The 15,782-nt window shown below is 48.1% G+C and overlaps 1 protein-coding gene across 4 annotated transcripts in view; it reads left to right on the forward strand.

Moving 5' to 3' along the window:
* KIAA1210 (KIAA1210 ortholog) overlaps positions 1–10,750 on the forward strand; it is a 56,623-nt gene extending 45,873 nt beyond the window's left edge. For 3 of the 4 annotated variants that reach the window (XM_053373801.1, XM_053373800.1, XM_053373802.1), the window contains 5 exons: positions 268–1,860; positions 3,870–4,054; positions 5,453–5,539; positions 6,295–6,400; positions 8,523–10,750. In XM_053373801.1, coding sequence (XP_053229776.1) covers positions 268–1,860; positions 3,870–4,054; positions 5,453–5,539; positions 6,295–6,400; positions 8,523–8,689 — 2,138 coding nt within the window. In that variant the 3' untranslated portion in view covers positions 8,690–10,750. The remainder of the gene's footprint in view (positions 1–267; positions 1,861–3,869; positions 4,055–5,452; positions 5,540–6,294; positions 6,401–8,522) is intronic. The other variant, XM_053373803.1, reaches the window with a different exon arrangement.
* The last annotated feature ends 5,032 nt before the right edge of the window (positions 10,751–15,782 follow it).

Genomic DNA, 15,782 nt, shown 5'->3' on the forward strand with positions numbered 1-15,782 from the left:
GGGAAGAGCGTTGAGGTTTGTATTGGTTCTGCAGATCAGAGACCTATGGAAGAACACATTGTTTGCAATGCAAAAGGTCCCAGGTTCAGTTACCAGCATCTCCAGATTGGGATGGGAAAGACTTCTGTGTGAAACCCTGCAGAGCCAAAAGCAGCTGGTACCTCCCACCATTCCTCTGCATCCAGCCAGCCCATGACATGGACCAATGATCTGACTCTGCTTCTTGTGTTCTTTAACCATCTTCTTCTCTCCTCCTTTCTTACTTAGGCCTATCAATCCAGAATACCAGTAACTTAAATGGGAGTCAAACTAATGATGCATTATCCATGACAAGGGCCTCTGATGCTTTGCGTTATTCTTGGAATGCTGGCCCTGGTGCTGAGGAGAATTGCAGATTAGAATCTGAGAACCAGAACCGTATGGAAACAGATCTCCAGGCTTCTGTAACAGTGTCCTGTCCAAATGCACTGTCCTCTCTAACAAAGCACAAAGAAGAAGAGATGGAGGAGGAAGGGGTGAAAACAACTGGGCAACCAACTGATAACGTCACGTTGAACTCACAGAGCTCCGTGAAAGAGATCATTGAGAAATTTGAACCTTTGCAGACTGAAACAGAAGATATTAGATGCTTAGATGCTGCCTTGCCTGGGAATAGCATGGATAAGGACCCTGATGCAGCAGAAGAGTGTCACAACATACCATGCCTACAACCTGTAGATCAAAAAGCAAAAGACTCCATTGATGGCAGTGATGCAATACATATTTATAAAGCAGAAGATAGACTTGGTGACAGGGACAGCTCGGTCACGCTTCAGGAAGACCCTGCACTGCATGGTCCACAGTTTTCTGCATCCACTATGGAGGCTCCCACAGAAGCAGAGAAGGCTGTAGACTCAGCCCTTGAAAAACACCAGATACCCAAAGAAGTTACAGGAGGACAGTCTGCAGATATGGAAATTCAACTGTGCAAAGGCCACACAAAGCCAACAGCTGTTCCACAGGGAGGACCAGCCATCTCAGATTCCCAAGTAGATGAGCTTCCACATCACAGTGCCGTGGGTGAGAAACCTATCCACCCAAATGAACCTTATTGTTCTGATTTGAACAGCAGCCGAGGCGGGCAAGAGGATGCCAGCTTTAGAAACCTGAGCAACCCTTCTCTGGTAGGTATGTCCTCTGCAGGATCCCCCAAGGTTGCTCCTAAAAGTAGCTGTTCTGATGACGAGGCTGGAGACTTACCAAGAAGTGTGAAAATGGAAGAAAGCAAAGGTCCAGATGAGATTGCCAAGGCCCACCCAAAGTCCACTTCTGCTAAGCCTGCCAGGTTCACCATTGCATCAGCCTGGCAGAGGTCTCTTTCGGGGGGTTCGAGTTCCATGGATAGTTCCTGCCCTGGAAGCACCCCTTCTTCACCCATAAGACCAGAGTTGTTTGAAGGAGTGCCCCAGTTGGATGCAGCCACAGAGGGATATATAGTAAGGAGCCCAGAGTGTCTTGACAAGGGTAATGGGACTGTTGGCGCCAACTTAAATTCTGCAAACGAATGGCCAAAAGAAAATATGCTTGACCGTGAGAGCCCATTTGGGGTTAAGCTGAGGAGAACACCCTCTCTCTTGAAATACCGAACCCAGCAGAAGCATCACGAGCCTGCAAAGCAACTGACATCTGTGGTTCCAGGAACCTCTTCTACTTTGATCAAAGAAGATCTGATGCCATCAAGTTCTGGGAAGCCTCCCCAAAATCTGACAGGTGGGACTCAAGCTTCGGTTCCAAAACCCATCTTCCAGAAGGAGAACCACCCCATCAAAGCCATCAAACCTGACGAAGATGAAGCCAAGCAGCAGATAGGCAAGCTCTCAGGTATTTGTGTTATTATACAAGCAAGCTGCTTTAGAGGCATCTGCTTGTTGGCTGCTTGGTAATGCATGGATGCTCAGGAGAGTGCTACATGTTATGGCAGATGTGTTTCATGCTGCAAACATCTTCATGTCGCCCAACAGATGATGCTGGAATCCAGCTTCCATTGGCCTGAGCCAGCATAGCTAGTGCTCATGTACGATGGGAGTTGTGGTTCAACAAGTTGTCTGTATTTGGTGTACATAATTACTTTTATTTCTTAATGTGTAGTTTGCATTTATGCCAAAATTCCACCCCTGTATATACATTCAGAAAACCACGTTTTTATACAGGTTCTGTGGGCTTGGCTGCACTATGAACACAGTGGACTTTTAAATTGTTATTTTTGTGCATATATACAATTTCAAGTTCACAGAACGTTGGGACATAATAAACCAATAAAAACATTTGAGTTTACTTTCATTCATTCCAAAAATCCATCAATCAGATACATAAGCACTACGTCAGTTAGAAATAGATCATCTGAACCATAGCTTGAACAGTTTTTGCAGTTTTTAGGATGCATTTTGACATTTGAGACTTTGAATAACTGTAATGCAGGGTTTGCTGTTCAGCTGTGCATTGACATGATTTGAATTCCTCTTCTTGGAATTATGCACTTTGCAGAGTCTGGATCAATAAAAGGGTGTTGAAGAACTTTTCTTTTTTACAAACTGTGTGTGTGTGTGTGTGTGTGTGTGTGGACTTGAACAGACTCACTAAGGATTAATAATATACGTCTATTTCCATGGGCAGTAGCTTTGTCATATCAGCCACCCTCTGGTCTGCCACTGCTGCTGTTGAATGCTAAGTCAGTGCTGAATAAGACCTCCCTTACCACAGAATCTGACTGTGGATGAGGAGGCTGAACTAGTCTGTATCACTGAGACCTGGGTGAGCAGGGTGCAGTTGGTCTCAACCAGCTTGTACCCACCTGGGTACTCAGGGCAGCATCAGGGCATGAAACAGTTGAGTTGGGGTCATCCAGAGTTTTGGAGTTTTCTTTTACATCTGCTGGTGTTGCAGTAGATGTGCTGGACTGTTGTCTTTCCTCTGTAATGGATTGGATGATAGTCAACAAACTGAAGCTCAATCCAGATAAGATGGAGGCACTGTTAGTGGGCGGTTCCCCAGACTTGCTCTTAATGGGGGTTCACTCCTACCCATTAAGGTTCAGGTACATAGCTTTAGGGTTCTTCTGGATCCATTGCTGTCACTTGAGGCTCAGGTGGCCTCAGTGGCCTGGAGTGCCTTCTATCAGCTTTAGTTGGTGGCCCAGCTGCACCCCTTTCTGGATAGGGATAGCCTATACTGTTGTCTATGCTCTATTGGTTAGATTACTGCAATGAAGCTGCTTCTGAAGATAGCTCAGAAACTTCAGCTGGTGGCCAGGTTGTTCCAGGACCACAATACCTCAAGGACTGCCTCTCTCCCTATGAACCGACCCGGACCCTGTCATTACCATCTGGGGCCCTGCTCTGTGTAGCTCCTTCACAAGAGGTCTGGAATGCGGCAACATGGGAACATGTGGCTCCCCATTTATGGAATACTGTCCCCAGAGAGGCTTACCTGGGGCCACCTTTACATATCTTTAGGTGTCAAGCAAAAACTTTCCTCTTCACCCAGGCCTTTCACTGATTAAACAATCTACAGCGTTTTAAAGTGTTGGTGGGCGGCAGCAGGGGTATTGTTTTGTTTCTTATTATGTCATGTATTTTGTGTTTTTATGTTATGTATTTTGTGTTTTTATACTGTGACCTTTGGATTAAGGGAAATATATACAATTGATAAATAATAATAATCTTACATATTTGCGATTGTGCCTGTCCGTGTGTGGATTAAGTGTATGTGATCGTGTGATTGCAGTCCCCAAACAGATTTTCTTACCAAGGCTGCATGGCGCTCTGCATGCGTCAGGTGTACCAGGAGGGAGGCCAGTGTGAAAGTTTGATCAGTTTCTCTCCAATCCCTAGGGCAAACCCCGGCCTCACATCTGGAAAGCACATCCTCTGAACCAGCATGGATTCTGATGGCAAAACTAAAGCAGAAAGGCTTCCAGGGTCACCCTCTTGCGAAAGAACAGAAATGCGAGGATAAAACCTCTGCCAAAACTGAACAAGGAGGGGAGAAGCGCAGCAGCATTTCTCAGCAGGAAAAGGTAGGTGCATACTGACCCTTGTTCATATCATTTAGCGGGATAGTTTTGTAGGAAGCTCTCTGTTGGTATACTTGGAGATTGACTGATAGTTTTATTTCCGATTTTAATTTCCAGTAATTGTGCACCTTGAGTACGTGTGTGTGTGTGTGTGTATAGTTATGTAGAAAACTGCTTCATCAGGTCAGACTGTTTGTCCATCTAGCCCGTATTGCCTACTCTGACTGGCAGCGGCTCTTCGGGTTTCAAGCAGGATTCTTCCAATCCAGGGCCAGCACCAAGGGCAGGTGTTACTGGGCTCTTTTCAAGGCCCTGGCCCCTGACCACTGCCACACTCTGCATACAGACTTACCTTCCTGCTCCTCTTTGCTGTCACTGCCTGTGTTCACCTTCTGTCTCTGAACATACGGGCAGTGATGAGCGAAGGGACATGGCTGCACCATCCACAGGCCTTAGTAGGTGGTTGTCTGGAGCAAGGAATGGGCAGCAGTGCCTCAGAGAGCAAGAGAGGAGCCAAAGAGGTGTCCAAAGAAGCACCTCTGCAGAACCTAGAACCAGCATTGTTCCCATCATCTGCTACTTAAGTATCCCTTCAGCTTTGGCTACCAGGGATTAAACTGCCTATGCTCTGCCACTGAGCCATGACCACTCTCACTAATACATTTGGATATCAGGATTTATTTTTTTAAGAGCCTAACTCTTCAAAACTTGACTTCAATATTGTGACAGTTGCAGGGAAGGAAGCACATCCTGCTTTGTTTAGACATGGTCTCTGGGTTTGTGTGTAGGGTGCTTCGTGTTGGTGTCATGTGAACAATTGGTTAATTGTACACAGTGCTTGGGCTCTTGAGTTGAGGAGCACATCCCACATGTCTTGATGTTCTGAGATAATGCTTCCAGGTGCACTGGGTTACCATAGTAACACCAGCGGAGGTCAAGCGTATGACTTCCTGAGAGCTTCACCCTCTCCTCAGTATAATGGTCTCTAGGGCAGGGTTTCCTAAACTTGGGTCTCCATTTGTTTTTGGACTGCGGCTCCTATTATCCCTAGCTAGCAGGACCAGTGGTCAGGGGGTGATGGGAACTATAGTCCCAAAACAGCAGGAGACCCACGTTTGGGAAACCCTGTTCCAGGGCATTGTGTTCATTATGTATGTCCTGATGTCTGTGTCCTGACGCATGTCCTGATGCTACCCTGGTTCCTGTCGGGGGCTGACTCTGAATCTGTGAGAGTCAGCAGAAGAGGCTGTGGGTCTGCAACCTTAGAAAACGACTGTTAGTCAGTGGACGGAGCAAAAGTCTTTCTCAGCATAAGTCACTTTCTTATGTTTCTATGACTGTTGTGGGAGTACTTTATGCACAGAAACTGTTCATGGCTCAGCCAAGCCATTCATCTTTCAGATGGAACAGTCCGGCCGTGGTAAATCTTTGTTTAGGAAGCCAGAAGCCAGTGCCAAGTCTGCACTCCCCTTTGATGCTTCAACCCTGGTCTGTATAAATCAAAGTTACTTTTCATGTCTTTCGTCTCCAGGGTCTGATATATTGGACAAAAGTGGGAACTGAGCCTGTAATTAAGGCTTGATGAAGTTAGGCTGGCTCTTAAAACGTTTATGTACGTGTTTTTCAAATGCTGCTCAGTTTTAGATTTTTATAGTTTCTAATTTGCATGTAAGTTTAGTGATAGGATTTTGATGGTGACTTGCAAAGTGGCATACAAGCTGCAATGTACGAAGAATCCCTCTAGATCATAGCTGTCAACCTTCCCTTTTTTTGCGGGAAATACCCTTATTCCAGCGCTGTTTCCCGCTGCTTCCCACTGCTATCCCGGATTGTTAGATATCCAGGTGAGGCTGCTGATCCCTTATTTTCGAGGCTGCTGATCCCTTATTTTTCAAATCTGAAGGTTGACAGCTATGCTCTGGATTTGTGTTGGTTTGCTTACTAGGCACTTAAACAAGGATTTGACTGTGGCTTAGAGTCCTGATTAATACACTGACATTAAACCAGAGTTCCCTATTTCAGTAGTAATTAGGATGCAATTGCAATGGGAGGAAGGGGAAAGGAGTGCCTGGGCCTGAAGCTCACTCCCAACTTTCTAAACCACTGTTTGTTAAACTGGAAAAACCATTGGGTGAAATCCAACACTAGTCATATGTTACTGATTGAAGTCAATGGACTTAAGTCACTCAAGCTTCATCTGCTCTGCAGTGCATGAATTACATTCTTCTTTTTTTGCCTTATAGCAAACAAATTTTACCAGTGAGAATATATTGAAGAAGACCAGTGCTCCTCAAGTACGTACACTTGAGAGTAAAGTCCCATTGAAGATGGCTCCATCAGCTATAAAAGGTATTAAAAACTGGAAAAAAGAACAGGAGTGGTTATTTAACCTACCCCATTGATCTCAACTAATGTGGAAGGGATGTTTAAACTTTGATATAGCACCGTGCTTGGATGGAAATAGCAGCTATATTTGGATATATTGCAGGATGATGCATGCATGCAATTCTTCTATGGGCAGTGAAAAACTTCAGGGGCAGTCTTCACTGAGACTTGGGTTCATTTTGAAGAAGATTCCTGCATAGTGGGAGGTTAGCCTAGACAACCTTTGATCAGCCAGGACATATGACTTATTTACATACAAACAAGCAGAGCACAGGTGGAGGTACAGCGTTGACAGTTCTTCCAGGAAAGCAGATCCACTACCTCCCCTTCAACATGTTTTCCATCCTTCCAGCAGAATTTCACTTCTCTTTGTGAATTTAGAAAACTGCCTTTTACTTAATCAGGCCATGGATCTATCTAATTTGGTGCTGTCTACCCTGATAGGCAGGGACGCAGGTGGCGCTGTGGGTAAAACCTCTGCGCCTAGGACTTGCCGATCGTCAGGTCAGCGGTTCGAATCCCCGCAGCGGGGTGCGCTCCCGTTGCTCGGTCCCAGCGCCTGCCAACCTAGCAGTTCGAAAGCACCCCCAGGTGCAAGTAGATAAATAGGGACCGCTTACTAGCGGGAAGGTAAACGGCGTTTCTGTGTGCTGCGCTGGCTCGCCAGATGCAGCTTGTCATGCTGGCCATGTGACCTGGAAGTGTCTTCGGACAGCGCTGGGATGGGCGCGCAACCCCAGAGTTGGACACGACTGGCCCGTACGGGCAGGGGTACCTTTACCTTTACCTTACCCTGATAGGCAGCAGCCATCCAGGACTTTAGGCAGAGTCTCTCCCAAGGATTGCCAGGGATTGAAGCTGGGACCTTCTGCATACAAAGTAGATGAGCTGTAGCTCTTCTTCCCCGTCTTACTCTGCCTTAACCACAGTTTATTGAAGCACAGCGACACAGGCACCACAGGCACCATCCCTTAATTGAGGAAGACAATAATTCCTGCACACTTTCCAGGATCAGGAAGCCATCCCCTAACCAAGGGACGGGGAACCTGCAGCCCTCCAGGTGCTGTTGGAATTCAGTTCCCACCATCCTTGACCATTGGGCATGCTGGCTGGGGCTGATGGGCCACCTCTGGAGGGCCACAGCTTCTCGCTTATTGTTTTAAGCCAGTGTTTCTCAAACTTGGGTTCCCAGCAGTTGTTGGGCTACAATTTGCACCATCTGTAACCGCTCATCCTGCTAGCTAGGGATTGCATCCTCATTAAGCAAAACTTTCCCGGGTAGCATGAGACCTTTTACAGTCTGGCCCAAAGGAGGTAGCAAAACTGATTAGAGCTCACTGTGACTTGTTGACAAAGCATTTTGAAGAATAAATCACTTGCATCTGCTGAGAACTCATCTCCAGTGTTACACAGTTTAATCTCAAGGGGGTTACATGGCACTGCTTTGTCCTGTTGGATGAGTTTCAGTAAGGCCCAAGGACACAGACATAGTGCTTGGATCGGTCAGAGCGACCGCCTGTTCTCTGAACCCCTGGCCCTCTTGGCTGATAAAAACTAGCAGGGAGGAGACAGCTGGCTCGGCCAAGGAGGTGATTAATGTTTTCTTGTGAGGAAGTGGTTCGTGCTTGCTTGAAGGATGCAGTGATAAGACCACTGCTTAAGAAACCCTCCCTGGATTCAAAAAATCTGAGCAATTTCCTGTCTGTTGTCAATCTCTCCTTCTTGGGCAAGGTTCTTAAGCGGGTGGTGAAGGACCAGATCCTTGCTTTCTCAGAGGAAACTGATTTTCTAGATCCATTTCAACTGGAGTTTAGGCCCAATTTTGACACAAAAAATGCTTAGGTTGCTCTGTATCTTGATTTTTGTCAGGAGAGAGACGGGAGAATTAATTCTCCTTGACTTCTCAGCAGCTTTTGATGGCGTCAACCATAGAATCCTTCTGTGGCAACTGTCCAAGCTGAGGGGTGGGCGGCATGTTTTGTGGTAGTTCTGTCCTACTTGGGTGGTTGTTTCCAAAGGGTGATGCTTGGGGTGTGCTCTTCAGCCCCATAGAGCTGGAGGCTCAATGTCCTCCTTTTCTCCCCAGCAACATCTGTTAGAACAAAGCCTCAAGAAGCCCCTCAAATGGAAAAGGAAACGAGGCCGTTGCCAAGCCTACCAATGTCATCGTGCAGCCCTGCTGAACCACCTTGGCTTTCTCTGGCCAGGAAAAAGGCCAAAGCATGGAGTGAAATGCCTCAGATTGTTCAGTAGCCATTCGGAAGAACTGTCTACACTGCCAATAGCTGCATTAATAGTATATACCAATGTTTTCACTGTGATCATTTATTGAGGGTTTGGAGGGATGATGGGAAGCACTGGTGAATTGGGGGGGGGATTTCTACCACACATTTAATACGAGGGTAACCATTGGAATTATTAATACACTGGGTGCTTTTCACTGTAAGACAATAATTGCTCCAGGAATCTTTGGCCATATGTTACAGTATCAGTGTTAAGGTCAAAGACTCTGCTGAGAAGGACCTTGAAGGTGGTTACACATTTCCCATTAAAAAAAAGCCACCTGAGATACAGTATTCCTGCACTGGGTGGAAAATATTGTGCTGGTATTTCTGGCTTTTCTGTTTTCTGCCAAAAAGACAGAAACCCTAAGCAGGCCCTGGATTGCCAGTGGCTGATGGTGAGGCTACAAAGATGGTGGCTGTGTTCTGTTCTTCAAATAGTGAACTTAGTTTTCTAACAGCAAGTGCAACACCAGTGCCTGCTTTGATAGTAACCAAAGACATCTCTCACACACAGACTTCCTATTGTATGGGAGATATGGTTGTGCAAGGAGACGGATTGTACCGATTTTCCAGATGTTTAGAGTCAGTCCAAAGTACTTGTCGCTCAATGGAAGAGGTACCCAATGTGGTGCTCTCAAGATGCTGGACTACAGCTCAATCCACCCTGGCAAGTGGGACCATTGGTAAAGCATGTTGGAAGTTGTAGTCCTAGCATCATCTGGAGGTCATCATATTGACTGCCCTTGTGTGGAGACCCAATGGCAATTCATGGTAACCCTTTCAACTCCATTTCCCCCAAACATCTACTGCTGCCCAGCCTAGTTTTTACCTATACAGGCAGCAGAATAGCAGCCATGACTTCAAGGTGTGTTTATTTGTGGGAAAGGGCACAACTGGATAGTGCTGCTCTTGGCAATGGATGATTGCCAGTAAAATAGCACTTGATTCAACCATTCAGGAATGTCCGCATGCCTGTCCAGAACTGTCTGCAAATACAACAAATCTAGTTTAATATTTTTTTCAGGCTTTGGCATAGATGTCTGAACCAGTTATGCATTGTAAAGAGCATACGTAACACCAAGCAGAGTTGAGTTTTCTGGCTGAGCATACTCGGAATCTGAATCTGCTGCAGCCCCTCAGATTTTCCAAAGCATCTTGTCGCTGGCGATGGATGAAGTGGATAGGTTGTTTCTGTTCCCTTCCAAGGAAAACAGGAAGCCTTATAGTTGCTCAGGTCTTCCCCTGTTCCTTATGATCCTTTTGAGCCCCAGTCCAAGAAACTGGCTGTGAAATTCTAACTTGGGATCAACTTCCGATACCAGACTTTGCTAACCTGGTGCCCTTCAGATGTTTTGAACTACAACTCCCATCAGCTCCAGTTAGCACATGCTGGCTAAGGCTGATGGGGCTTGTAGTTCAAAACACCTGGAAGGCACCAGGTTGGCAAAGGCTGCTCTACACATAATGATGTCTTCCTTTTGCACTAGGTATTTAAAGCAGTATCATACCACTTTAAACAGCGGTGGCTTCCCCCAAAGAATCCTGGTAACTTTGCCATGGGTACTGAGAGTTGACCCCTGTTCCCATCACAGTGCTACAGTTCCCAATCAATCCTTCTTCCCAAGGAATGCTAGGAATTGTAGTTCTCTGAGGGTTTCCTAACAACTCTCAGTGCCCTGAACAAACCACATCTTTCAGGATTCTTTGGGGGACGCCGTGACGGTTTAAAGTGGTATGATACTACTTTAATAGTATAGTGATGGTGGGCTATTGTCTTGGAATGCTGTCCTGCCATTCCTGATCCTCTTCTTCTATGTAAAGGATACACAAATCAATACATTCCTGGTTTCTGTTCCTGGTTTTTATTCTTTATTGTTTATTCTTTAAAAAAGAAAGAAAGAAATGTCTCTTTTGAAATGTATGGAATGTATATATGTTTTTGTAATCCTTGCCTTTCTGGAGCACATTTTCATTTTTTGTATTTTGTTCACACACTTTGTTTACTATTAAATTCTTTTGTCACAATTGACTTTTTGGTTTGTTGTGGTGGCAGGGAGAAACACATTTTAAAAGAAGACAACACCTTTAAATATCCAAGATATTTAATATCCAACACGTTTAAATATCCACTTTCAACTGCCTCTCTCACCCATTTGCTAAACCAAAGGCACACATGCTGTTTATAGCATTAAATAGATGGCGATGTGGGACGCGGGTGGCACTGTGGGACCCGGGTGGTGCTGTGGTCTAAACCACAGAGCCTAGGGCTTGTCGATCAGAAGGTCAGTGGTTCAAATCCCTGCGACAGGGTGAGCTCCCGTTGCTCGGTCCCTGCTCCTGCCAACCTAGCAGTTCGAAAGCAGCACGTCAAAGTGCAAGTAGATAAATAGGCACCGCTCTGGCGGGAAGGTAAACGGCGTTTCCGTGTGCTGCTCTGGTTCGCCAGAAGCGGCTTAGTCATGCTGGCCACATGACCCGGAAGCTGTACGCCGGCTCCCTTGGTCAATAAAGCGAGATGAGCGCTGCAACCCCAGAGTCGTCCGCGACTGAACCTAACGGTCAGGGGTCCTTTTACTTTTACCTTTAGATCTACAGTGGTACCTCTGGTTACATACGCTTGAGGTTACATACGCTTCAGGTTACAGACTCTGCTAACCCAGAAATAGTGCTTCAGGTTAAGAACTTTGCTTCAGGTTAAGAACAGAAATCATGCTTTGGTGGTGCGGCGGCAGTGGGAGGCCCCATTAGCTAAAGTGGTGTTTCAGGTTAAGAACAGTTTCAGGTTAGGTACAGACCTCCGGAACGAATTAAGTACTTAACCCGAGGTACCACTGTATATTTATGCTTCAAAAGTTTTCAATTGGGTTCCTCCCCTTTGCCTGCCAGTAGAGGGCAATAGGACACTATTTTGGAAAAGTTGTTTATTATTTTGTTTTATAATGGCAATCAACACTTTTTTAATACAATTAATTTTTCATTGTGGATTCCTGTTCTAGGAAGATAAAAAAAAATCCCTGAATCAGCTTGTTCTATTTCATGTGTGGCCCTGGTTTGGTTTATGTAGTTGTACAGTGGTACCTCGGGTTAAGAACTTAATTCGTTCTGGAGGTCCGTTCTTAACCTGAAATTGTTATTAACCTGAAGCACCACTTTAGCTAATGGGGCCTCCCGCTGCTGCCACGCCGCCACATGATTTCTGTTCTCATCCTGAAGCAAAGTTCTTAACCCAAGGTACTATTTCTGGGTTAGTGGAGTCTGTAACCTGAAGTACCACCGTAGTTAATAATAATAATAATAATAATAATAATAATAATAATAATAATTTATTATTTGTACCCCGCCCATCTGGCTGGGTTTCCGCAGCCACTCTGGGCGGCTTCCATAGAAACAAAAAATACACTAAAATATCACACATTAAAAACTTCCCTGAACAGGGCTGCCTTAAGATGTCTTCTGTATGTCAGGTAGTTGTTTATCGCTTTGACATCTGATGGGAGGGTGTTCCACAGGGCGGGTGCCACTACCGAGAAGGCCCTCTGCCTGGTTCCCTGTAGCTTTGCTTCTCGCAATGAGGGAACCGCCAGAAGGCCCTTTGCGCTGGACCTCAGCTTCCGGGCAGAACGATGGGGGTGGAGACGCTCCTTCAGGTATACTTCAGTTAAGGCTGCAATCCAATGCATCTGTTAAGTCCCACTGGATTCACTAGAAATTACTTTAGGCCGCAATCCTTTGCACGTTTTCCTGGGAGGACATTCTGCTAAGAAGTGTGTGGTGTATTAGGGGAAGAGGAGTACCTCTGGTGGGGGAAATGTTGTGCTCCTTCTGATGTAGTTTGTCCATCTTTGGCCCCCACCCTGTGCTCAGAGCTCACCTGTGGCCCCTAGAAACTGTCAGCATGACAACACTGCAGCAGTGACAGCGGCCACACCACAGGAAAAGGCTTTGACTGGCTGATTAAACCAAGTGAGGGCAGCTGATGGGTCTCAAACCCTCAGTGAGTTAGGCACTTCCCCTGCATATGAAGAGAGGCTCTGGTGAATTGAGCTGACAAGGCCAATAGTGGGTCCAATGGTCAAGAAGGTTTCTGCACGTGCTGAGGAGGGAAGTGAGGGGCAGATGGGACTCGTCAACCTGGGAAAGGACCCTTTTCGGATTATCTGAGAAAATATTATAGTCAAATGAAATCACAGGCAGGACTTGAGGAATGATAAAGGAATGTAATGTAGGGTATACCGTATTTTTCGCACCATAGGACGCACTTTTCCCCCTCCAAAAATGAAGGGGAAATGTGTGTGCATCCTATGGTGCGAATGCAGGCTTTCGCTGAAGCCTGGAGAGCGAGAGGCATCGGTGCGCACCCACCCCTCTCGCTCTCCAGGCTTCAGGAAGCTATCCGCAAGCCTTGCAAGCCCGGCGGGAGTTCCCGCGGGCTCACAAGGCTGGCGGGCAGCAGCCTGCAGCCCCGGCAAGTGTCCGCAAGCCTTGCGCGCCGGCGGGAGGTCCCGACGGGCGCGCGAGGCTTGGGGCGGCAGCCTGTCGCCCGAAGCACGGGGAGCCCTCCGGAGGGCTCTCCGTGCTTCGGGCGACAGGCTGCAGGGCTTGCGCGCCCGGCGGGAGGTCCCGACGGGCGCGCGAGGCTTGGGGCGGCAGCCTGTCACCGGAAGCACGGGGAGCCCCCCAGAGGGCTCTCCGTGCTTCGGGCAACAGGCTGCAGGGCTTGCGCGCCCGGCGGGAGGTCCCGACGGGCGCGCGAGGCTTGGGGCGGCAGCCTGTCACCGGAAGCACGGGGAGCCCCCCAGAGGGCTCTCCGTGCTTCGGGCAACAGGCTGCAGGGCTTGCGCGCCCGGCGGGAGGTCCCGACGGGCGCGCGAGGCTTGGGGCGGCAGCCTGTCACCCGAAGCACTGGGAGCCCTCCGGAGGGCTCTCCGTGCTTCGGGCGACAGGCTGCAGGGCTTGCGCGCCCGGCGGGAGGTCCCGACGGGCGCGCGAGGCTTGGGGCGGCAGCCTGTCACCGGAAGCACGGGGAGCCCCCCAGAGGGCTCTCCGTGCTTCGGGCAACAGGCTGCAGGGCTTGCGCGCCCGGCGGGAGGTCCCGACGGGCGCGCGAGGCTTGGGGCGGCAGCCTGTCACCCGAAGCACTGGGAGCCCTCCGGAGGGCTCTCCGTGCTTCGGGCGACAGGCTGCAAGCCTTGCGTGCCCGGCGGGAGGTCCCGACGGGCGCGCGAGGCTTGGGGCGGCAGCCTGTCACCCGAAGCACGGGGAGCCCCCCGGAGGGCTCTCCGTGCTTCGGGCGAGTGTCTGCAAGCCTTGCGCGCCCGGCGGGAGGTCCCAACGGGCGCGCGAGGCTTGGGCAGCAGCCTGCACCCCGAAGCATGCGGAGCCCTCCGGAGGGCGCCCCGTGCTTCGGGCAGGTGTGCGCAAGGCTTGGGGCGGCAGCCGCGGCTGGGGGGGAATAAATTTTTTTTATTCATTTCCCCCCCCAAAAAACGAGGTGCGTCCTATGGGCCGGTGCGCCCTATAGAACGAAAAATACGGTATGTTTTGGAGACATACTACTTTTATGGCAGTAGATGAATGATTTGAATTGAAACGTCACGGAATAAAGGGTGGGAAGCCAAAATTATAAGGGAATATTGTACTGAAATTGAACTGAATTTGTTAAATGGTTTAAAAACTCATAAAATTTTATTAAAGCAAAAAGGATATTGTAAAAAAAATTACTTTTGAGAAGACATGCTTAGGATTGTGATTGTTAGTCCCAGCGGAAGTAGTGAGACTTGTTTCCAAGTAAACATGCATCGGTTTGTTCTGTAGGGCTGCTATCTGCACACCTATCACAGAACTCTCCAGTATTTATGGCCAAATATGCAATAGCTTCAGACAGTAAGCCTTATGAACATCTGCTCAGGACTGTGGATTGCATGTCCAACTGAAAGCAATGGAAGAAAGTAAGTTGACTAGCTGGCATCAGTGGTGGAGCTTCATGCTCCGGCACCGGGGGGGGGGGGGGGGTTTGGAGAGCAGGCGGGGGGGGGCCTGGCATGCATCCTGGGGGCGAGATGCACTGCCTGCAGGGGCGTGTCCTGTGACCTGGGGGCGGGGCGTCCCACCCAAGTTGTGAGGCTGCTGCTCCAATCAGCCCTGACCATTGACCATGCTGACTGAAGCTGATAGGAGCTGCTATCCAATGACAAGGGGCTTGGACCATATGACACTTGTGGCCTGCTCTACAATTCTATGAGTCTATGAACAAAAAAAAATCCAGAGAGCAACAGGTTCCCCATCCCTACATCTGAGACTTGTTAACCCCTCCCACATCAGCATCATCTTTTAAAATTTTAAATTGTTCAGCTGGATTATCATCACTTTCACTGGCCTCGTTATTAGCAGTGCTTTCTAAGGCCCATTTGACTTCACTCTCCAGGATGTCTGGCTCAAGGTCAGCAACCACACTACCTGGGGTGTACGAGCCATCCATATCTTTCTCGTATAATTCCTCTGTGTTTTCTTGCCACCTCTTCTTGATGTCTTCTGCTTCTGTTAGGTCCTTTTGACTTTTGTCCTTTATTATGGTAATCTTTGTACAAAATGTTCCTGTCAGTTAGGAGATGATGTTCTAAGCTTGGACCTTGTAGCTCGAAGAGAATGCCTGCCCGAGGAGCTTCAAGGCCACTGACTAAATCCCTCTTGGAAATAAAACAATGCACAGCTCAGATCTATGGGGCCTTGACATTTCTGCATGGAACTCAGTGTACAGTGGAACCTTGGGTTGCAAACATGATCAGTGCGGGAGGCACATTCTCAACCCGCACTGTTTGCAACCTGCAGCACCGTGTTTGTGCACGCGCGGGTTGCGATTTGGTACTTCTGTGCATGCGCAAAGTGCAATTTGGTGCTTCTGTGCATGCTCAAGTACCGAAACCCAGACGTAAGCTGTTCCGGTACTTCCGGGTTTGGCGTGGTGCACAACCCAAAATCGCGTAACCTGAAGCGTTTGTAACCCGAGGTACCACTGTACTGTATGGAACTCCTGCACGGAACTCTGTTCACTGCAAAAACAC

Source organism: Podarcis raffonei, chromosome Z (genome assembly GCF_027172205.1).
Source record: "Podarcis raffonei isolate rPodRaf1 chromosome Z, rPodRaf1.pri, whole genome shotgun sequence".
Taxonomy (NCBI): Eukaryota; Metazoa; Chordata; class Lepidosauria; order Squamata; family Lacertidae; genus Podarcis; species Podarcis raffonei.